We start from the raw sequence: 24,365 nt of genomic DNA, 5'->3' as shown, positions 1-24,365 counted from the left end.
CTGTCTCTTTTACTTCCAGCTCCTCGGCCCTAACACTGTATCCTCTCCCCGAATCTTGATCTCCTCTGACCCTTGTCCCAATCGCTCCCGCCCCACAATGAAATTCGCGCATGCGGGTTTCAAGTCGGTGGGCTCAGTGAAAGCACCACTTTGCGACTGTCGCAAACAGGGAGGATATGCCGTGCAGTGGTTGTTATGGAAATGACGTAATTGAAGCTCGTGACTGTGGCCTATGGTGATTCCGAAGCCTGACAGCAGCGATTGAGGAGGTGGTCGTGAAGGGAAAAGCCCGGACTAAATCAGGATATTCTGTAGGAGGGGGATGCCGAGCACAGCCATGAAGAAAAAGGTAAAATATAAAGTTGTACTTTGTAATATGGAAGGAGGTTAAGAAAAGTCAGCCTTTAGGGCTCACAATATCGAGTCCTGATATTGGGGTCCTGACACCTTTCATGATCCATTAGCCACTCCCGCCGCCCTGTTGTGACACTCAACCCATTTTCATCTTCTGATGGTCCTCACTAGCAGCTCGTCTTTCTCCCTGGCTGACCATCGTCCATCCTCTTTCCGATCCGTCTTTCTGTCCTTTGGGCTCGGTGTCCACTTATTGCTTACTCTTTTACCTTCCACACCGCCGCCCCCCCCCCCCCCCCGCCCCCCAACTCCTCTCTGTCTTCAGCACACTTTTTCCTAGCCACCGTAAGTTCCGCTATACCCAAAACATTAACTCTGCTTGGTATCTGCAAATGCCGCTAGACCTGCTGAGTTTCTCTAGCAATTTCTATATTTTGCCTCAGTCAGGAAAGGGGTTTCCAGGACAGTAGGATGAATTTAGGGATTTTGATTGGGATGATTGTGGGAAAATGTCTGCTTTACAATTAAAGCACATTACGAAGCAGGGTAATCCCTGTCCATGTTTGACTCAATGTTAATGCTTTCTCCACTTATGCTGTTAGATCTGTGGAGTTTCTGCAGCATTTTAAACTTCCTCTTCCCAAATCTGCTTTTTCCGTCAGAGCAACACAATTTCTCACTGAAACTGTCATCAGGTTAAATTGTACTTCCCCCAAGTCCTTTCCTTTGCTGCTACCACACAGAATCTGCAAACTGTCCTTGGCTTCAGCTGCAGTGTGGTTTTAATTTTCACCACCCCATCACTGCTCAGCTTCATGGATATCACTTGTTTTAGATCTTTAACCCAATTTCAATTGTGTCTGTACTGAGTGACCCTTGTAACTCCATGGTTGTGCACTCCAATACTGTATCTTTACCATTGAAGGTTGCTTCTCTCACTGTAAAAACAGAAGTAGGAACTGGTGTAGGCAGTTCAGTCCCTTTAGTCTGCTCCATATTTTGGATTATCATTGTTAATATCTTGGCTTCAACTCCACTTTCCTACCTGCCCTCATAACTCTTGAATGCATTACCAATTAAAAGTCTGTCTACCTCAATTTACTCAATGTCCCAGCATCTACAGCAGTCTGAGGTTGCGAATTCCACAGTTTCACAACCCTTTGAGAGACGTCATAGAGATGTACAGCACAGAAACAGACCTTTTGGTCCAACCTTGTCCTTGCTAACCAGATATCCTAATCTAGCCCCATTTGTCAGCACTTGGCCCGTATCCCTCTAAAATCTTTCTATTCATAAACCCATAAAAATGTCTTTTAAATGTTGTAATTGTACCAGCCTCCACTACTTCCTCTGGTAGTTCATTCCGTACATGTGCAACCCTCTGTGTGGAAAAAGTTGCCCCTTAGGTCTCTTTTATATCTTTCCCCTCTCACCCTAAACCTATGCCCTCTAGTTCTCGATGCTCTCACCCCAAGGAAAAGACTTTATTTATCCTATCCATGCCCCTCATGATTTTATAAACCTTGATAAGGTCACCCCTCAGTGTTCGACACTCCAGGGAAAACAGCCCCAGCCTATTCAGCCTCTCCCTATAGCTCAATTCCTCCAATCCTGGTAATCCTTGTAAATCTTTTCTGAGCCCTTTTAAGTTTCACAATGTCCTTCCAATAAGGAGACGAGTTGCACATGATATTCCAAAAGTGGCGTAATTTCTCCTTTGTTTTACATCTGTTACCCTAAAACTGTGATCGCATTCTAGATCACCCCACAAGGAGAAACATCCTCTCTACGTCTATCTTGTCTGTCTTTAGCATCTTGTATATCTGTTAGATCTCCTGTTGTTCTTCTAAATTCCAGAGAGTATAGGCTTAAACTGCTCAATCTCTTTGCATAAACAAGCTCCTCATCTCTGGAATAAATCCAGTGAACCTCCTTCAAGGTGCACACATTTCCACCCCCCCCCCCCCCCCCACCCTCAAGTAAACGGACCAAAATTGTAAACAATAATCCAGGTGCAGAATCACAAGGTTGAATACAGTTTGCAGCAATATTTCCCTAGTTTTAGAATATGGTATACCAGCATGTTAATTAACTGAACTGCATATATCTAAGAATGGCCTGTATTCACTATCAGTTCCAATACTTCCCATTAAAGGTAGCATAAGGTGTGGTCATCTTTCTTATAACAGGTTACATGAAATAATCTGTAAATTTCAGGAGAAAATACTTTGGTTTGCCACATCAGCTTAACTAATCTATGCCAGTCTTTATGTTCCATTTATGCATTCTCCCGTCTTTCATCATTTAAATCTGTCATTGTGAACATCCACTATTTTATTTCTCTCATACTTCAACTTCGTCTTCGTTGCATCTCTAAAATCTATTGTCCAAACAAAATTGGAAAATCAACACATCTAGGCTTCAAACATTTAATTAAACAATGAGGTGTTAGTCTAAAATGGGAAAAGCAGTTTTGTAGACATGCAAAGCAGACAGAGGAAGAAGACAGGGTGATGGTGGTGGGTTGTTTTTCAGACTGGAGACCTGTGACCAGTAGAGTGCCACAAGGATCGGTGCTGGGCCTTCTACTTTTTGTCATTACATAAATGATTTGGATGCGAGCATAAGAGGTACAGTTAGTAAGTTTGCACTTGACACCAAAATTGGAGGTGTAGTGGACAGCGAAGAGGGTTACTGCAGATTACAACAGGATCTGGACCAGATGGGCCAATGGGCTGAGAAGTGGCAGATGGAATTTAATTCAGATAAATGTGAGGTGCTGCATTTTGGGAAAGCAAATCTTAGCAGGACTTATACACTTAATGGTAAGGTCCTAGGGAGTGTTGCTGAACAAAGACCTTGGAGTGCAGGTTCATAGCTCCTTGAAAGTGGAGTCACAGGTAGATAGGATAGTGAAGAAGGCGTTTGGTATGCTTTCCTTTATTGGTCAGAGTATTGAGTACAGGAGGAGAAAGTGAGGTCTGCAGATGCTGGAGATCAAAGTTGAAACTTTATTGCTGGAACAGCACAGCAGGTCAGGCAGCATCCAGGGAACAGGAGATTCGACGTTTCGGGCACAGCTACCTGGACTACACCTCCTCCCATCCTGCCCCCTGTACAGCTACCTGGACTACACCTCCTCCCATCCTGCCCCCTGTACAGATACCTGGACTACACCTCCTCCCATCCTGCCCCCTGTATCGTGCTCCCACGAGGAGGTTGAACAGTTCATCCACTACACTAACACCTTCCACCCCGATCTCAAATTCACCTGGACAGTCTCGGACTCCTCCCTCCCCTTCCTAGACCTTTCTGTTTCTATCTCAGGCGACCGAATCAACACGGACATCTACTACAAACCAACCGACTCCCACAGCTACCTGGACTACACCTCCTCCCATCCTGCCCCCTGTAAAAACGCCATCCCATTCTCCCAATTCCTTCGTCTCCGCCGCATCTGCTCCCAGGAGGACCAATTCAAAATACGTACAACCCAGATGGCCTCCTTCTTCAAGGACCGCAATTTCCCCCCCGACGTGGTCGACGGTGCCCTCCACTGCATCTCCTCCACTTCCCGCTCCTCCGCCCTTGAGCCCCGCCCCTCCAACCACCACCAGGACAGAACCCCACTGGTCCTCACCTACCACCCCACCAATCTCCATGTACAGCGCATCATCCACCGTCACTTCCGCCACCTCCAAACAGACCCCAGCACCAAGGATATATTTCCCTCCCCTCCCCTATCAGCTTTCCGTAGAGACCACTCCCTCCACGACTCCCTTGTCAGATCCACACCCCCCACCGACCCAACCTCCACTCCCGGCACCTTCCCTTGCAACCGCAGGAGGTGCAACACTTGCGCCCACACCTCCCCCCTCACTTCTCTCCAAGGCCCCAAAGGAAACTTCCATATCCGCCACAGATTCACCTGCACCTCCACCCACATCATCTACTGCATCCGCTGCAGCCGGTGTGGCCTCCTCTATATTGGGGAGACGGGCCGCCTACTTGCGGAGCGATTCAGAGAGCACCTCTGGGCCACCCGGACGAACCAACCCAACCACCCTGTAGCACAGCATTTCAACTCCCCCTCCCACTCCACCGAGGATATGCAGGTCATTGGACACATCCACCGCCAAACCACAACAACGCGACGGTCGGAGGAGGAGCGTCTTATCTTCCGACTGGGAACCCTCCAACCACAGGGGATGAACTTGGACTTCACCAGTTTCTTCATCCCCCCCTCCCCCCACCTTGTCTCAGCCGAATCCCTCCAGCCCGGCACCGCCTTCCTGACCTGCAGTCTTCTTCTTGACCTCTCCGCCTCCATCCTACTCCGACCTATCACCCTCACCTTGACCTCTTTCCACCTATCACATTTCCAACGCCCCTCCTCCAAGTCCCTCCTCCCTACCTTTTATCTTCTCCTGCTGAACACTCTCTGCTCATTCCTGAAGAAGGGCCTGTGCCCGAAACGTCGAATCTCCTGTTCCCTGGATGCTGCCTGACCTGCTGTGCTGTTCCAGCAATAAAGTTTCAACTATTGAGTACAGGAGTTGGGAGGTCATGTTGCCGCTGTATAGGACATTGGTTAGGCCACTGTTGGAATATTGCGTGCAATTCTGGTCTCCTTCCTATTGGAAAGATGTTGTGATACTTGAAAGAGTTCAGAAAAGATTTACAAGGATGTTGCCAGGGTTGGAGGATTTGAGCTCCAGGGAGAGGCTGAACAGGCTGGGGCTGTTTTCCCTTGAGCGTCGGAGGCTATGGGGTGACCTTATAGAGGTTTACAAAATTGAGGGGCATGGATAGGATAAATAGACCAAGTCTTTTCCCTGGGGTTGGGGAGTCCAGAAGTAGAGGGCATAGGTTTAGGGTGAGAGGGGAAAGATATAAGGGAGATCTAAGGGGTAACCTTTTCAGACAGAGGGTGGTATGTGTATGGAATGTGCTGCCAGAGGATGCGGTGGAGGCTGGTACAGTTGCAACATTTAAAAGGCATTTGGATGGGTATTTGAATAGGAAGGGTTTGGAGGGATATGGGCTGGGTGCTGGCAGGTGGGACTAGATTGGGTTGGGATATCTGGTCAGCATGGACAGATTGGACCGAAGGGTCTGTTTCCAGTCTGTACATCTCTATGACATTTAAGTAGGGGAAGAATTGTGCTATAGGTGATTTGATCGCAACTGATCCAAAAACAAGATTAATTTACCTTTGTGTTCTTCCCTTGCGTCTTGCATCTGAAATGGTAAAATGGCCAGTCAACTTGCAGTTGTAGTAGGGTGGATGCTTTAATGTTTATTCAACTGACCAGCATGAATTTTATCTTCTAAAAATATGAAGGACACACCGATATTTTGCGGCTACTCTCAAAACACTTCCTTGTATCCAGTTGTTAATGGATGCCCCCTCTGTTCCTAATAATGAAAACCTGACTGTCCTATTAGTAAATGTATGTTGCTCCATTTAATCTCCTAGTCATTAGAAATTATGATGCCTGTACTGCTCAGGCCTCCAACTTTTCTCATAATGCAGAGCCACAAGCAGCTGCCTATCATCTTTTGATAGTTTGCTGACATTCATTGGGAAAGCACTGTGATGCATGACAGGTATTAACAACCAAAGCAGTTTGTATTTTGATAGCATCTGTAATAAAGCATCCAGGAAACTTGAAAGAGAAAATTATGATGGCTTATGGTGCAAGTTGGGAAACCTTTTTAAAAGGATAGCAATGGATAAGTAATGGCAAACATTCTAAGAATACATGGCTGAACTGCAACAATTGTTCATTCCTGCCTGGAGCAAAAGTTAAACAGAAAAGGTGGCCAAACCTTGGCTTATGAGAGAAATTATGGGAGGATTGGTTTGGAAAGGGAGAATAGAGTGTGAGAGCAAATTTGCGGGGATTGACCAAAGTACTTTCTATAGGTGTGCAAAGAAAAATCTAGGTCCTTTACACTCAGAAGTAGGGGAATTTAATAATGGGGAGCAAAGAAATGGCTGATTAACAAATACATACTTTGGTTCTGTGCTCCCAGAGGAGGGGACACACAACCTCCAAACATTTTAGGGGAACAGGAGGTTTAGTGTCAAGGAGGTACTGAAGGAAATCTGTGTTGGGGAAATTGGGATTGAAGACAGTTAAACCTCAGAACCTGATAAATTACATCCTCGAGTACTTAAGGAAGTGACCATAGAAATAGTGGGTGCATTGGTCATCATCCAAGATTCTATAGACTCGGGAACAGTTGCTACCGATAGAAGGATAGCTAATGTAACCGGTCTGTAGAAAGAGGGAGGCAGAGATTAAACTGAAAATTATAGACCAGTCAGTCTAATGTCAGTAGTGGGGAAAATGCTAGAGCCTACTATAAAAAATTTAATAGCTGAACACTTGGAAAACATTGACAGCATCAGACAGAGTCAGCATGGATATATAAAAGGGAAATCATGCTTGACAAATGTTCTGGAATTCTTTGAAGATATGACTCGTAGAGTTGAGGGTGGGGGGCATGTATATGGTTTATTTAAACTTTCGGAAGACTTTTGAAGTTCCATGTAACATATTAACATGTAAAATTAAAGCACATGCTATTGGAGTTAGTGTATTGAGATGGGTAGAAAATTAGTTACCAGACAGGAAACAGTAGGCTTGAAAAGGTCTTTGTTAGAATGGCAGACAGAAAGTGATGGAGTACTGCAGGGATCAATTCTAGGACCCCAGCTATTGACAATGTGTATTAATGATTTAGATGAGGGAACAAAATATATCTCCAAATTTGCAGAGTAACACAACTGATTGGGAGGGTGAACTGTAAGGAAAATATGGAGATGCTTCAGAGTGATTTGGACAAGCTGAGTGGGCAAATGCAAATAGCAGATGTAGCACAAAGTGGATAAATGTGAAGTTGTCAACTTTTGGGAGCACAAACAGGAAGGTGAATTATCTGGCTATAAATTGAGGAGAAAGCATGCAATGAAACATAAGTATCCTTGTGCACGAGCCAGTGAAGATAGACTTTGCAGGTTTAGTGGGCAATCAAGAGGGCTAATGGTATGTCGTTTTCATAGCAAGGGGATTCAAGTACAGGAGCAGGAATGTTTTACTGCAGTAATACAGCGCTTTGGTGAGACTACACCAGGGATATTGTGTGCAATTTTGGTCTCCTTATCTGAGGAGGGTTGCTCCTGTAAAAAGAGTGCAGTGAAGGTTCCAAATTGGTTCCTGGGATGAAAGGATCGACACGAGAAGTTGAATTAGTTACAGTTAGATTTGCTGGAGTTCAGAAGAATGAGAAGGGATCTCATAGAATCCTACAACATTCTAACAGAACTAGATAGGATACATGCAGAAAGAATGTTCCTGATGGCAAGTTCAGAACCAAGGGTCACAGTCTTAAGACATGGGCTAGACCCATTAGGACTAAGATGAGGAATTTCTTCATGCAGAAAGTGGTGAGCCTTTGGAATTTGCTACCCCAGAAAGAAGTCACATTCAAACCATTGTATGATTTCAAAAAGAGGTTGGATGTAGCAATAGTGGCGAAAGAATCAAAGGCTATGAAGGCATAATGAGTTCGATGATTTATTACGATGGTAATAATGGAACGGGCTCGAAGGGTTGAAAGGTGTATTCTTGCTCCTATTTTCCATGTTTGTGTGGATATAAAAATTGACACTGAACCATGTAAGGCAATATGAGGGCGTTTGCCAAAAGATTTGATCGTGCTGAGGTTTTCAGACAAGTTTTAAAGGTGGAAGAAGAGGTTTAGAGAAGAAAAGCTATTAAGAAGCAATGAGACAAGTTCCCTTGACTAATTCCTGTTCTTCACCAGTAATAGTTGCATGACTACTTCTATTTGTTTTTATCTGTTTTGTTTTGGGAGCGGGCTTCATTGTCAATGCCAGAGGTTCTTCCCCATCTTAATTGCCCTTACAAAGATGTTGATAATTTGCTTTGAACTGCTGTAATCCACATGGAGTTAGATACATGCGTAGAATTATGAGAGAAGCACTTCCGCAATTTTGATCAAGTGGTGTGAAGGAGCAGTGATATTTTCAAGTCAGGATGGTGCATTTGATGGGCAACTTGGCGATGGTGGTGCTCACATATTTCTTCTGGAATGTATAGGTTGTAGAATTGGAAAGAGGCATTTCTGAGATGCCTGAATGACATGCTGCAGTGGGCCGATGATGGATGGGTGCAAATTAAGCAATGCCTTGTTCCTGGACAAAGTTGAGATATTTGGTGATGACCTACAATAATCAAGGCAACTGGAGAGCATTCCGTTGCATTCCAGACCCTGTTTCCAGTAGAGGTGGTCAGACTTTGACTAGAGCTAATAATGTCTGACTTGCTCTTTTAGCTACTTTATATGGCTGGTCCAGTTCAGTTTCTGGTCAGCAGTAAAACCTGAATATTGATGGTATAATGTTCAGTGTTAATGGTATTTGCTGATAAAGGGAGATTAGATTCTTGATTCCTCTTGTTTATTGCCTGGAACCTCTGGCATATTATTATTTGCCATTTATCAACCCAATACTGAATCTTGTCCCTGTTTTGTTTGGGGCAGAGGCAGATTGTTTTAGTATCTGAACAGTTGCAAATTAAATGGAATACTGCAGTCTCGATATGACCAAAAGTGGGATGTTTAAGTGGATTGAAGATCACCGAATTGATTAAACATAGTTGAGACTTGAACATAACCTGAGGAACTCCTGAAGAAATGTCTGTCAATACCACTTTCCTTTGTGCTATCTATGACTCCAGTCATGGAGAGTTTCTCTGGTTTCAGTTGACAAGTATGCCGAGCTATCACAGACAAATGCAATTTTGATGTTGAACAGTTAATCTCACTTCACCTCATTATCCCCATGATAAAGTGATGGGGATGCAAAGGAGACCAGAGTGACTGGAGTGGTGTTTCCCAGTGAAGGAGGTGGTTATTACAAGAGTTTGTGCAGGTTTCAGGACTGAATGGCCTCCTCCTGTTCCTATTTGTGTGTTCCTGGCATGGCTCCAATTAGTTTAGAATTGTAGAAAGCTAATTAGTTATAAACCACCACAGCATAACCAAATGACACAAATTAATATTTTGGTGCTAATTTTTAATCTTACCCCCATTCTTTGAGCAAGAATTGAATGATGTTAAAAATTTAGAGGAGCAAGATTGTTGAGATTTAAACTAAGAATTATTCCAGATTCCAGTATGAGACTAAGGCCTGGAAGGCCATTCAGTCATTTGGATTTGCTCTGACATTTGATGAGAACTTGGACTGATCTGACAATCCTTAATTCTACATTTGTTCTTTTTCTCAGTAATCCGCTATTCTCTTACTGATTTAAAAATCTGTTATTATTAGCTTTGAATTTACTTAACGGCCTAGCCTCACCAACATTCTGTAGTAAAGATTTCCATAGATTTTCACTACCCTCTGAGAGAAGGAATTCCTCCTCATCCCTGACTTAAATGGGTGACCCTTTATTCTGAGATAATGTCCTCTTCTCCTAGACTCTTCCACAAATAGAACTAACCTTACCATGTCTGCCCTGCCAAGCTCCCTAACAATCTTGTGTTCAATATCGCCACTTCTCATTCCTCTAAATTCCAATGAGTGCAGGCTCAACCTCCTCTCATGAAAACAGTTGCTCCACACCTGGAATCAGCCTAATTAGCCATCTTTGCACTGCTATCAATGTCAGTTTATCTTTGACTGGGTCAGGAGCCCAAAACTGCTCAGTATTCCAGGTGTAGTCAGATTAGCGTCTTGCATAGTTTTAGCAAGACCTCCCTATTTTTATACTCCATTCTCTTGGAAATAAAAGCCAGTGTTCCATTTGCCTTCCACATTATTGGGTGAACTAGCTATCTTTTTTTGTGATTTATTCACAAGGACTCTCCAATCCTTTTTTTCTACATCTAATAATACTTGAAAGTTTTATTTAATAATATTTAGCATTTTTTTTCTTGCCAAAATGCATAACCTCACAGTTTCTGAACCTGTCTATATTCTTCTACAGATTCAGTCATCCTTATTACTTACCTTTCCAGCTATCTGTGTCATCATGAATTTGGTAGGTCAGTGAGGACAAGAGAGATGGTTAAGCAGGTAATTGTTGGGTAACGTCACAGTGGCAAAACTTTGGAACATCACATTTGCAAAATATTGTAAACCAGGTGATTATTAGAACAATATGATCGTTAGGTCAGAAATGTGTGGATAGCAGTTTGTGCTAAGGTTGGCAAAGTTATCAAGATGCAAGTAAATCGTCTTTCTGATGAGGATATGGATTGGATACCAAGGTTGGATACAGTCTGGATCTGTCTCAGGCAATGTTTAGAGAGAGTTGTGAAGGGTATTCTGGGGAATGTTTGCAGGGCTAAAAGATGGTGTTGCAGTGTTGGTAGAACTGATGAAAGCTGATACCATGTCTCTAGATGGTGTTGACCGTGGCCTAGCATGTAGCTGGGGACAGATACTTGGATGACATTGACTTTAAATGGGAAATTTTCTGTAATCATGCATATGTACCCTGAAACAATTCAACTTTGCCTGAATATCCACCTCTTCTTCCTGTGATGCAAATTAAGCATCTTTCCTATGAAATTGAATGATGGTAAGCTGTATTCTCATGCTTGTGCTGTTGAATACCATGTTACATACCCATTAATTTGTTCCATGATGTTGTTCTTTTACTAGGTGTTATTGATGGGAAAGAGTGGGTCTGGTAAGACTAGCATGAGATCCATTATCTTTGCAAACTACATAGCCAGAGACACACGACGCCTTGCAGCTACAAGTAAGTTCTGTGAATGACGGAAATTTGGTTTGAGACAATGTCTTAAGATGAAAGCTGCACTTGATTTTGTAATGCATTTTCAATTACATGATTGTTCAGAATAATTCAGTTAAAGAAAATTAAGTTTTATGCAGGCATTTTTTAGACTTTGTTATTCACCCTGATCTATGTTGGATAGTTGTTTGCAAAAGCAGCCACAGCTGACATATTTGGGACTTTCCAATGTAGACTTACTTTTGCAATAACTAATTTTAAGCTTTAGAGCAGTTTCTAGATAATGTAACATTATCAGGTTTTGGGATCTGAAATATATTTTCTGTTTTTATGTAGTCGATGTGGAACATTCACATGTCCGATTCCTGGGAAACCTCGTCCTGAATCTATGGGACTGTGGTGGGTAAGTGTTTCAAGATAGAATAAATTGGTTCCATCTCTTTTCTTGCTCTTATCCATGTATGTTTTACTGTATTTTTGGCCAAAAAGATTTGGAATTTAATTGGATACCTCTGATTAAAATAAAATCTGGGAGTGTAATACATAAGAGGAATTCAACATAGAATGTTGAGTAACTGCACAATAAAATTTGATAAAATATCACTGATCTGTCTACAAATAAGTGACAGTGTGCACATTGCAGTACTCTAAGTTGTAGAAATATATTCCTTATGTGGTGGAATGGGCTCTTGAAGGTGAGATAGAGATTGTTCCTTAATCAAAGGGATTGAGGTCATTAATTTATATGGAAATTTTTTTTATAGTTAATTGTCCAATTGCCTGCCAATATGTTGCACAAAGAATGGGGGTAAGATTAAAAATTAGCACCAAAATATTAATTTGTCATTTTGATTATGCTGTGGTGGTTTATAACTAATTAGCTTTCTAAAACTCTAAACTAATTGGAGCCATGCCAGGAACACACACAAATAGGAACAGGAGGAGGCCATTCAGCCCTGAAACCTGCATAAAGAAAGATGGTGCGATTGTTTGAAGCCAGTTGTCTTGGGCCAAGGACATAGTAGGAGTTCCTTAGAGTCGTGTCCCAAACCACCTTCCATGCTTAACTGCTTCATTAATGATTCCCTCCATTGTCAGTGGGAAAGTTTGCTGACAATTGTGGAATGTTCAGAACCATTCTCAACTCTGATAATGAAGCAGTCCATGCAGCAGGACTTGAACTGTATCCAAGCTTGGTTGACAAGTGGCAAGTAATGTTTGTGCCATTTAATTGGTGGGCAATTATCATCTCTAACGAGTGAGAAACTAACCATCTTACCTTTTTTCAAGGAATCCATATTCAGGAAAGCTTTTAACTGTAGGTGGGAGAAATGAATTTTTAAAAATTGTAAATTTATCCTTGGGCTGGGGGACTTGTTTTTATTTAGACTAATTGAATGATAAGGAACTTGTTTTTCTCTTTTGGCTCTCAGTCAGGATACCTTTATGGAAAACTACTTTACTAGTCAACGAGACAACATATTCCGCAATGTGGAAGTTCTTATTTATGTTTTTGATGTGGAAAGTCGTGAATTAGAGAAAGATATGCACTATTACCAATCATGCTTGGAGGCAATTCTACAAAACTCTCCTGATGCCAAAATCTTCTGCCTTGTTCACAAAATGGATCTTGTGCAGGAAGATCAGCGAGACTTGGTAAGCAGAGGCTAGAAGTTCATCTGCAAATTAACGAATAAACAAAGATAAAATTTTGCATCTTCGACAAAGGAAAAGATTCATAAAAACGTGCAATGCAAAAACTTTTGGACTTGGGATTCAATTTACCCTCCGTTTAATTTTTTTTCTGACATTATAAACATTGTGTGCAGCAACTTTAATTCTTAATGAGTGTAGATCTACAGCACAAGTTTAAATATGGTTCAATATAAGTACGATATGAGTTAGTTCAAAAGATAAATGGTATTTGAAATGGCAAATGCAGGGAAGCATTAATGTTACAGTTTTATTTTAAGCTACTTTTTTGAAAAAAATACAAGAACTTCTCTGAATTGATCTTATGCAGACTTTGTGATATTGGAAATGGGGAAGTGTTTGGTTCTTGCACTAAATATCCCTCAGGTTTAATATCTTCATTTTTATTGGGTTTGTTAGATTTGCAGAAATATTTAAGGTTGGAAATTCCTGTGGTTTTGTAACACATCCTAGAATCGGAATTGCTCAATGTACATTTTACACTGTTGGGACACAAATGACTAAAATATACAGTTTCAGTTTATTATCTAATGCAGATATATTGGGGATAATAGCCTTTTTTCATGCTAGGATTGAACAACTAAATTCAATATCCAAATTTAATTTCTTTGTTATAGATTTTTAAGGAACGTGAAGATGACTTGAGGCGCTTGTCCCGTCCTCTAGAATGTACCTGCTTTAGAACCTCCATCTGGGATGAGACCTTGTATAAAGTAAGGTTGTTAATATGCCAAACTATCCATATAACGTGGGTCATAAATTCTACTGTTTATTTTCTAGGCTTTTGTTTTGAAGGAATCCCTTTTCTCTGTTATACTGTTACCTCATTTGTCCAAATCCAAGAGATAGAGATGAAAGCTGATTTATATTACTTATAGTTTCAATGTGCACTAATGAGAAAAGAATGCTATGCAATTATTGCGTAGAGAGGCACTTAACATTGATTGGATAGATTTGGAGTTTGTTCCACTTTGAGAAGGTTTGAAAATTGATCATAAATATAAGATGGTCTATAATTTCAATAAGAAATTCAGGAAAAACCTCTTCAAATATAGAATGTTGTGCCAATGAGTAGGTGGGGCAAAGAGCATAGACATAGGTAGAGGTTAAAATAGTGCATGAGGTAGAATGGAAGGATGGGATTAAGTGAACGGGGGTAGGAGAGGGCTTAAGGAGCATAGAAGTAACAGTCCAATTTCTGTGCAATAGGTTTGATGTGATGATGAGAGGAGTCAAAATAAATGGGGTGTAATAATCTTTCCAATTTAAATCTGTGGACAGGACTATAAAACTTGTTTGCTGAAATCATTTACTTGTCTCATAAGTGAGTACACTTAACAACGTTTCAGTTTGAAAGCTTTTTTCATCATCACCTTAACTGCTAGACGGCAGTCTGTTTTGCTAGAACGTCTGTTTTACTAGAACCTCTTTCTTCAACGCAAATTGGATTTAATGTGCTTGAAGAATCTAGATTGTCATTTATAGAATGCAAACTTTCCTTATCTGTATCAGCTACAACGCTATTCTGACCCCATTAGTTTAAATGGTGTGGATATTGTGCAATGTTTTTATAATGCGAGATCTTATGAGAACAGAACTATCATGTTATAGCAGAAGTGTGTAATGCAATTTTTGTAACTTGTAGCTGGACAGCAATGGAATGTACTGAAAGAACCTTCATGTGCTTTGAAGTTGTCCAAATTTTTCACGTGGAAATTGCCCAGTTTAAAGTGTCATGTAAAGGCAATGATTGGCAGAGTAGGCTTTAATTCATAAAGCACTGAATGACCTGTACTTCAGACAGTGTAATTTTTAAAATGATGTTGTGCTGGATTTCACATCAGATGAAGCCTTCAATTTATTATAAAATACATAGGTTTTTAGGAGGTGTGTCTGATTGTTACTACCATCCAGTTCACAATGTGGGTTAGTGTTTCTCGGAAAAGAAACAATTATCAAATTTCTTGGACCTGATCACGATCACGAAAAACTTCTACTGGAAGGTGTACTGTCATATCAAGATATTTTGGACTTGGTTGAATAGATCTTCATCTTTGGCCAATTATGCAAACAATGGTCAAAGTTTTTTTGGAAAGGAGAAAGTGGGGGAGAAATCAGTAACTCAAAATTGAGATTAAAGGCTATCATAAATCTACAGCTGCATCAAAATATTAGTTTGCATGTTTTGGAAGACTAATCTTTTCCAGGAGGAGGACTGATTTTTACTATTCTATAAATGCAATAAAAATTTATTGCTCAAATTAATCTGTTCCAAATGATGGAATTATTTTGCATCAGATGTGAGTAGCTTTTTGTGTTTCCTAATGTGCATGAGATTCACTTCTCAGGCTTGGTCAAGCATTGTGTACCAGCTGATCCCGAATGTACAACAACTGGAAACCAACTTGAGGAATTTTGCTCAGATTATTGAAGCGGATGAGGTGCTACTATTTGAAAGGGCCACATTCTTAGTAAGTGCTGCAGATTTTTTTCTCGTCTTATGATGACACAAAAATGTGTAGTTCCTCGAGTGTTGCTTGCATTCTGATAGTTTACATGATAATTAGATTATGGAGAATGATTGATTGTTAGTGGATTATGGAGTCAAACAGCAGTAATAAGATTTGAACTGTTTTCTAGACCCCTCAATGATTAGGTCAGTCACAACCACTAAACAGCTGTATTCAGTTTATTTATTGAATTTATGTTCACTCCTATTGTTAGTTAAGGAAGCTCAGACTTCTTGGCTGCAGTAACTTTCATTTGAGCATCCCCTCATGAAGTCACTTTATCATTCAGTAAAAATGTCTTAAGAATCCATTACAAAGAAGGATTTTTATGTAGTAGCACATTTCACGTCATTGGGGAGAGCAGGAACCACTGGCATCCATGATTTTCAGAGAGTCCTGCGCACGGAACAAAGCCAAATTAAAGGAAAACTAACAATTTTTGAGTCCACTACATCCCTCATTGGAACTGAAGGGGTCGGACAAGTGGTTGGTTTCATGATGCAGCAATAGAGGCTTGAAGGACCAAATGAAACAGTTGATAAGTGTCCAGAGGAAAAGGGAATATTAATGGTATCAAAGGTTATATAGGTACCTCCTGAAAAATAAAGCTTGTGTTGGGATTTGCTGGCATGCTGCAGCAGGCCTGGGTCAAAAGTGTTAACATGAGATCAAGATGGCAAGCAGTTGGAAGGTTGAGATCATTTTGCAGTTAGAAAATTGTTCCACAAAGTGCTTACCCTATCTGCATTTGGTCTCCAGTGTAGAGGAAACTGCAATGTGAACAGCAGATAGTGAACTAGATTGAAAGAAGTACAAGTTTGATTACTGCTTGATCTGGAAGATGTGCTTGGTGTCTTGGACAGTGAGGAGGTAAAAGGCAAATGTTACACATTGTGTGGTTACATGAGAAGACGCTGTGGAGGAGTGATTGAGCGCACCAGGGTGTTGCAGAGGGAACTGTGCCTGTGGGGTGCTAATGGAAGGGGAAAGGAAGATGTATTTGATGGTATCCTGCTGAAGATTGTGGAAACTGGTCCCTTGAGTGTAGAGGTTGTGAGATCTCAGTTTTGTCTATACTTGGCGCACACGTTTTGCAGCTTCATTTTGACACCTCATTATTAATATTCTTAGATCTTAGATGTATGCCGTCCTGTACTCGTCATTGAACCATGGATGACTCTCTGGCATGACAGTAATGGTGGATATACCAGGTCAACACTCCGAGTCAAACCTTTATAGGTTTGAGATTCTTGCACTTTGTGTGGACAAGAGTGGCAACAATAGAGAGGTTGAGCAAACTGGCCATAGTACATTCAAGAAGAGGGGGGCAAAAGAGAAATGTATTCAGGAATAGTATAGTCAGGGGAATAGACATTGTTGTCTGTGGGCAGAATTGAGAATGCTGAAGACTTCATCTGATGCCTGCGTTCAGGATATCTCATCTGGACTGCAGAGGAACTTGGAGTGCGAGGGGAAGATCCAGTTGTCATGGTCTAACTACCAACAATTAGAGGTAGAAAGAGGAAAGGGATTTTACTGACTGAATATGAATACTGGGGACTAAATCAGAAGGCAAAACCAAAAAAGTAGTAATCTCTGAACTGAGCCACAAGCAGATTGACATGATCAACAAGATTAAAGGTAAATGGGTAGTTCAAGTTAAATTGGTGCATGGTAAAATAGGACTGCATCTCCATGGTTTCATTAAGGGGTTCTCAAGTCTTACAAATCTGTTTGAATTCTTTTGAGGTAATGAGCAAATTAGACAAGGGAGAGCCAGTGAACATAATCTATTTGGATTTCCAGAAGGCCTTTGAAAAGGTGCAGTACAAAAGGTTGCTAAACAAGACATGCCTATGGTGTTTGGGGCAAGGTACTCTCATGGATAGAGGATTGATTGGCAGAAGGCAGAGGCTAGGGATAAAGGGGTCTCTTTCAGGATGGCAGCTGGTGACTAATGGAGTTCCACACGGGTGAGTGTTGGGATTATTCACGTTATAAATTAAAGATCTGGATGAAGGAACTGTGAGGGAATTGTTGCAAACTTTGCTGATAGTGCAAAGTGGAGGGACAGATTGTGTTGAGGAAGCAGGGAGGTTGCAGAACATCTTGGATAGGCTCGGAAAATGGGCAAAGATATGGCAGACAGAATATGATGAGGAAAGTGAGAGTTTATGCACTTTGATAGGAAGAATAGAGGCATAGACTATTTACTAAACAGAAAAGGCTTTGGAAATCTGAACCATAAAGGAACTTGGGTGTTCTAATTCAAGATTCTATTAAGGTTAACATGCAGGTTCAGTTGGCATTTAGGAAGGCAAGTACAATGTTAGTGTCAATTTTGAGTGGACTAGAATACAAGAGTCGCAATGTCCTGCTGAGGCATATGTAAAACTCTGGTCAGCCCCTTTTGGGTTACTGTGAGCAATTTTGGGCCCTGTACCTAAGGAAGGTGCCAGCATTGGAGGGGGTTCAGAGGAAGGTTTACAAGAATGATCCCAGGGATGCAGGGCATGTCATAGTAGGAGCTGTTGAGGACTCTGGGTCTGTAGTTTAGAAGGATGAGAGACATCTCATTGAAATTTACAGAATATGAAGACGACAAGATAAAAGTGAGCGTGGCGATCACGTTTTGATTTGGATCCAACAGCACAGCGTCGGTGAAGAGGTTACCCTTTAGAATGGAGCTGAGCTTAGTGAGAGGGTGGTGATTCAGTGGAATTAATTGCCACAGAAGGCAGTGGAGACTAAGTCATTGAAATGGTGGAGTACTCTTGATGGGCCAAATGACCTAATTCTGCTCCTGTATCTTATGGGCCATGAGGTTACAGATTGTACTGAAATACAGCTGTACTGTGATGGCAGTCATGGATGGCCAGTTTTGGTTTCTAGGTCTATTTAAAATCTATTCCATTTAGCATGATGGTAGAACCACCCAACATGTAGGGTATCCTCATTGTGACAATGGCACTTAACTCTCCAAAGTAGAGTGTGGTGGTCAGTCGTCCTCATGCTGTCATAGACCAAAGGATCTGCAGCAAATTTGGTGACTACGAGGTCAACCAGAACTTTCACTATTATTGGTTTGTTGCTGACTGCAGATCCAGTTTAGCGTAGAGCCATTGTTATAAAGCATGGAAAGACCCTTCCGTCCAACTCGTCCATGCCAACCAGGTTTACTAAATTGGACTAGTCCCATTTGGCAAGCCTGTACCTACCCAAATGTCTTTTCAATTTGTAATTGTATTTGCCACTATCACCACCTCTGGCAGCTTGTTCTATTTCCGTAGTACCCTCCCTTTTAAATCTTGCCCCTCTCACTTTAAACCTGTGCCTTCTAGTTTTGAACTCCCCTACTCTGAGGAAAATTACTTGGCTATTCACTTTATCCATGCTCCTCATGTTGTTATAAATCTCTATAAAATCACCCTTTAGCCTCCTACGCATCAGGGGGAAAAAAAGTGCCAGCCTCCTCTTATAACTCAAACTGCGCACTCTCTAACATCATTAAAATTCCTTTTTTTGCACCCTTTCCAATTTTATAGCAGCCTTCCTACATTAGGACGTCCAGATGTCTTGTACAGCCATAACATGATGTCCCAACTCCTGTACTCAGTGCTCTGACCGATGAAGCCAAGAGCACCAAATGCTGCTTTAACCACCCTGTCTGTCTGTGATGCCACTTTCAAGGAACTGTGTCCCTGCACCCCTAGATCTCTGTTCGACAACCTCTCCAGGTTCCTACTATTGACTGTGTAACCTACTATTGACTATGTAAGTCCTGCCCTGGTTTGTCTTTGCCAATACCGCACATTTATTTCAATTAAACTGCAACTGCCATTCCTCGACCCACTGGCTCAGTTGATCAAGATCCTGTTGTACTCTTAAGCAACAACTGTCACTGTCCACTGTACCACTAATTTTGGTAGCATCCGCAAATTTACTAACCATGCCTTCTATATTCTCCCCCAAATTGTTTATATAAGTGACAAACACTGCAGCCAGCACCAATTCTTGCTGCACCCCTCGGGTCACATGCTTTTAACTTGGATGACATTTGCAAATGTTATACATGACAAAACCATGAAAAAGTAAATTAATTCTTAAGTGCCAATTTTTTTTTTGGTTCTGCTATTGCTGCTTTCTTTTCAGTACATTGATTATAACTGGGCATGGGTGTATTTGACAGAGCTGTCTTTCAATAAAATATTTTGGTCTAGATTCTTTTGGGTGAGTGAGATACTGATGTATTTTAGTTTTCACTTTTAGGTGATCTCACACTATCAGTGCAAAGAACAGAGGGATGCACACAGATTTGAAAAGATCAGCAATATTATTAAGCAATTTAAGCTAAGCTGCAGGTAAACACCTCTTATTTTGTCTGTTTAATGTTATGCTTCTAAAAGTGAGAGATGAATGCTAGGTGTTAACCGCACCTTCCTTCTCTGTTCAAAACATTCCTAAGTAGGGTAATTAATAGATTTAGTCACAGGATAATCATCTCCAAAGTGCCTTTGTTTAAATCTCACCAAAACACGCCTCGCCACATTGGTACATAAGTATTTCTATTTTCTGTACCAGCTATCTCTTCTGGATTTGTTTCGAGCAAATGAAGATTGAATGCGGGCATTTTTGTTCTGTTTTGAGAACTGTTGGAAAACTACAGCCAAAACAAAGGAACTTGTAACCTCTGTTTTGACTTGACAAGAATACGCCATAATATCTTAAACCTGGTTTTAATTAGTTCGCAGATTTTGAAATTTGCTATCCACAGCTAATCCTTCAGTTGGACCCAATTTGTTAGACAATCTGCTCACATGGAAAGGGGGAGATGCTTGCAGAGTATTGTATTATTTGCCTTTAATATTGGCCATTTTATTAAATGTATTTTCCACACTGATCTTTTTATAGTAAATTGGCTGCCTCTTTCCAAAGTATGGAAGTTAGGAACTCCAATTTTGCAGCATTCATTGATGTCTTCACATCTAACACATATGTGATGGTAATCATGTCCGATCCTTCTATACGTAAGTAGACAAAGTTATTGCCAATTTGTCTCACTTATTTTACACAGGTGTTTAAATCCATCTGGATCTTCCTTTACTTGCTGTAAGTGACACTAAACCAGATTTGTTTGAAACCACATTGTATGGCTAATGGAATCTAACTCATTACTGAGGTTTGATCTTCAGCTTAATGCAAAAATCTGTAACAGATTGTATTTATGCAAATATCTTAGTTTTCTTGCGTTTTATCTGCTTATTCTAAGATTTGAAAATAAATAGAAATACATGTAATTAAAATATTAGATTTTCATGATTGCATTTGTGGTTTAATGTGTGCTGTAGTCTGCACTTAATTAATAACTGTATTCTTAACTCTTTACAGCTTCAGCAGCTACACTCATCAATATTCGTAATGCCCGAAAACATTTTGAAAAGCTGGAGAGAGTTGATGGTCCCAAACATAGTCTTTTGGTGCGCTGAAGATCATCTTTATTATAGAATGGATAACAGATGGGTGTATGACAGATTGATATTTCTTGATATAATTCTTTATATCGTGTCTGTTTTTTGAGTAATTGCTGCAGTTGTCACATTTTTTGTGACCTTGAGCGTCTTGTCAAATATATTTGTCATCTCCTGAAAGCAGCAGGATTCTCTTTATTCCAGACTCTGCTGTAAAACTCTAAGAACAAGAGATTTTACCACCACCCAGTAGAAGACCCATTTTTATGATAACCATACAGGAGCTGGAACCTTTTTAGGAAGCATCCGTGGAAGTCTCTCATAACAAGGCTTTTGACTTTGCATTCTGCACGTAAAATATACTGTCGTACTACTTTTTGACCTGACAATCTAACTTTCTGTTGAACTGCAAGTAAAAGCGCAATATGATCAGTTGTATCTGTTTAAAAAAACAACCTATACAAGTGGAATGGAAATCTACTTACCAAGGAGCTATGAAGATAATCACTTCCTGCAGTATTTATCCAATGTTCGTGCTGGAATGAATGGCATGGCTACTATCACCCCCACCTCCACCCCAGAAATAAATTGTTCAATTATACATTGTATGCAATTTACCTTTTTCTGCTTTTTTTTAATCTTCCAAAGTAATGGTGCTTTATTAAAAGAAGTTGAATAATCAATGGTTCCTTAGCACATTTAGATCATTCAGCATTCTCATGTTCCCCTCCATTCCCATGCATGAATTTGTCTTTACCGAGTTGTGATGCCCTAGCAGCAATTCCCCTCTTTTCTTTTCTCCCCTCCTTAACCCTCCAAGATGGGAGAAGCTGTGACCAGTTTTCCTCAGATACTTTAGTCCAATTTCTAGAATTTAATGGGCCAAACGTGAAAGAGTGGATTATCTGCCTATTTCCTGTTAAAATAATCCAAATAATTTAATGTCTGATTTGATATTGAATTATTTTGTACTTCCATAGGGTTACTCTGTAATGCTTATTTTGATTGTTCTTTACGAAACTGCACTTTTTAGCTGACGAGAAGGCTGTGTGCATTACATTGCAACTGATTTGGTACTTGAGTTTTGTTTTAAACCCAAGCATCAACAGACTGTTTAAACCATGTGATAGTGTTTTCTTTGTCAGTCCCACAGGATTGGTTCTCTGTTCCTCCAGCTGCACGTGGTAAATCATGTCTGTTGTGGTCTGTTGAATTTTCTGTTCTCCTCTCCAGTATATAACTTGAAGAAAACAAAATGACCTGAATAAAACAAAAAAAACTTCTCTGTAGTCAGTAAGAGTGAATAAGTGTGCATTTATTTTGTGCAGATCTTTGAATTTTAGTTACTGAGTATATCTTCTGTTGGCTGGACGCTGCCTTGCAATATTGAGTGATGCCATCAGCATGTGTTCAATTCTTGTACCTGCTGAGGTTACCATCAAAGTTCCACCTCTCGACCCCATTCATCACATGACCCTCAGGTTAAACCATTGCCAGTCATGTATCTGAAAGCAGTCTTGTAGACCTCTGGAGCTATAGCATTTTTACCTTATTTACTTGAAATCTAGATTGAAGAGAGTGATATAAATATTCAAATACTCTCAATTTTCTTGCTGTAAATTGAGGGTGGATGTTATTTTGGGTAGCAGTTTGTCTTTAATATTCTGGTATGGAAGACAAAGCCTTAAAATAATGACAGTTAAAATAGTTTTTAAGCCCTAAACTGATTTCATTACACTATAATTCACTTCTAAGCACATAACCAAGTGCACATGGACTGAATTGTTGATTATTGGGTGCAAACTGCTCTAGTACAAAAAGCACAGTTTTCCCAGGTGTTCCTGCAGCGACAGTTTCAAAAACTGTAAGCAGCTTTGAACTTTGATATTTGACAATACTGACAGGTTCAGAGGTGACCAAATAGCATTCTCGTACAGTCCAAATCCCACTTGACAGTAGCACACACAACTTGTGATTTAACGCAACTATCAAAGTAGCCAAAGTTATTTCGCTTTTCCTCTTATTTTATATTCTTGTGAATTGTCTTATTGAGTGCAAGACCAACAGCTCTGACCAATTTTTGTTTGGCAGTACTATTTACTGATGCACACACCATATATTCAAGTTGATATTAGCTGAATAGATTGGTCATTTGCAAGCAGCGGTGATATGTTCACGTTTCACTACTGCAAACAAATGATTGGAGAAATCAATGTGACTGCAGGCTTTTCTTTTTCAACCGTAGATGGTAAACTACTACCATTGCTAAAGATCCACATTTCTTTATATCTCAAAGTAATATAGAAGTAGTGTTGCACTCTGCTATTTTGACTAGCTTGACATCCACTTTCCAAGATGGTGGGTGGTTTACTGCTGAACTCATTGTATTGTTCCACTGCATTTGTTCTCCCTGGCATTTGTTTGTTTTTAATTTTATTCCCAACTGCCAGTATTTTCTGTATTTAGCTCTGGAATCTATTAGGGTATAACTTCCTCTGAACATTTTAAAGTTGTGTTCCAAGCCAACAGAAATTTTAATGAACAGCCAATGTAAGTCAGATCCAGTATCCTTACCTGTGAAAAGAGCAAATTATATAAATTATCCTTTACAGTCAATTGCAAACATACACCTACAAAATATACAGATTTACCTGCTCTGTTCCAAAAGCAAGAACAGTATTGTGTCAGGTAATTACGCTTAATATCAACAGATATATGTACAGATGTAATGAGTGGCTATCCCTCCTGTAATTCTATTATTTTGAAAGTGTTAAAGTTAGTATATAGAAATGTTTGAGTGACACAAAAACTGGTTGAGAGATAGTGGAAGCAATTCGTGAGAGAGAGGTATTTAGGGTGCAGCTTCTTACGAGTCATGTGGTACTGAGCTATTATTGAGCACGCTAAGCACACTTATAATTTCCTTTGGAGAAGTGTGACTGAATTGTGGAAACGAAAGATTTGCTTAATTGATGGCCTGACATTTCAACCAGATCAATGCAGCACATGACCCTCTGCTCCAATGCATCTTTTACTTCCCCAAAATAGCATTCTGCTATGCAACATCATCTTCACCAAGGTCTCACCTGACTGGAGGCCCACAATAGAGAGAACACAGACAACACTGTGATATAGCCCACTCTTATTTTTGGGGGGGCGGTGGAGGAAGGAATGGCATTAAATAGGAAATTAGAGATGCATGAATAAAGGAACATCTGTAATTGAGTGATTTTAATTTGCTCACAGATTGGCCAAATCAAATTAGTAACATATATTTGAATCATTTGTTTTGTTGGAATTTTATTCTCAAAGGGAATTTTATTTGTAACAACTTAATAAATTCTTTAAATATTTGTCATTTGTCTATTCTCATACATTTTAACTTGGTTTCTCAGTGCAGCGTAGCCCCAACTCTCTCCTCTTATCAATGTAGTTTGCTTTGTTCAGATTTACAAAATTAATTCCAAATTTAAATAAATCACCCTCGAACAATTTAAAATTCAATGACATTATGATAAATTTTT

The 24,365-nt window shown here is 40.3% G+C and overlaps 1 protein-coding gene across 1 annotated transcript; it reads left to right on the top strand.

Annotated features, from left to right (window-relative positions):
* The first annotated feature begins 13 nt into the window (after positions 1-13).
* On the top strand, positions 14-22,134 carry rraga (Ras-related GTP binding A). The gene is made up of 9 exons (XM_043704590.2): positions 14-349; positions 11,057-11,156; positions 11,487-11,553; positions 12,584-12,806; positions 13,481-13,576; positions 15,212-15,334; positions 19,643-19,734; positions 20,285-20,400; positions 20,762-22,134. The coding sequence occupies exons 1-9, from the start codon at positions 323-325 to the stop codon at positions 20,857-20,859; spliced, it is 942 nt and encodes a 313-aa protein (XP_043560525.1). The 5' UTR covers positions 14-322; the 3' UTR covers positions 20,860-22,134.
* Positions 22,135-24,365: the final 2,231 nt, after the last annotated feature.

This window comes from Chiloscyllium plagiosum, unplaced genomic scaffold (genome assembly GCF_037043375.1).
Source record: "Chiloscyllium plagiosum isolate Xiang-an unplaced genomic scaffold, Cpla_swu_hap1 HiC_scaffold_11, whole genome shotgun sequence".
Lineage (NCBI taxonomy): Eukaryota > Metazoa > Chordata > Chondrichthyes > Orectolobiformes > Hemiscylliidae > Chiloscyllium > Chiloscyllium plagiosum.
This window is presented reverse-complemented; position numbering and strand designations above follow the sequence as displayed.

Coding starts and splice junctions, on each gene's coding strand:
- rraga (XM_043704590.2), top strand. CDS start 323: ATGCCGAGCACAGCCATGAAGAAAAAG. Junction 11,157..11,486: donor ACGACGCCTTGCAGCTACAA/GTAAGTTCTGTG, acceptor GTTTTTATGTAG/TCGATGTGGAACATTCACAT. Junction 13,577..15,211: donor GGGATGAGACCTTGTATAAA/GTAAGGTTGTTA, acceptor TTCACTTCTCAG/GCTTGGTCAAGCATTGTGTA.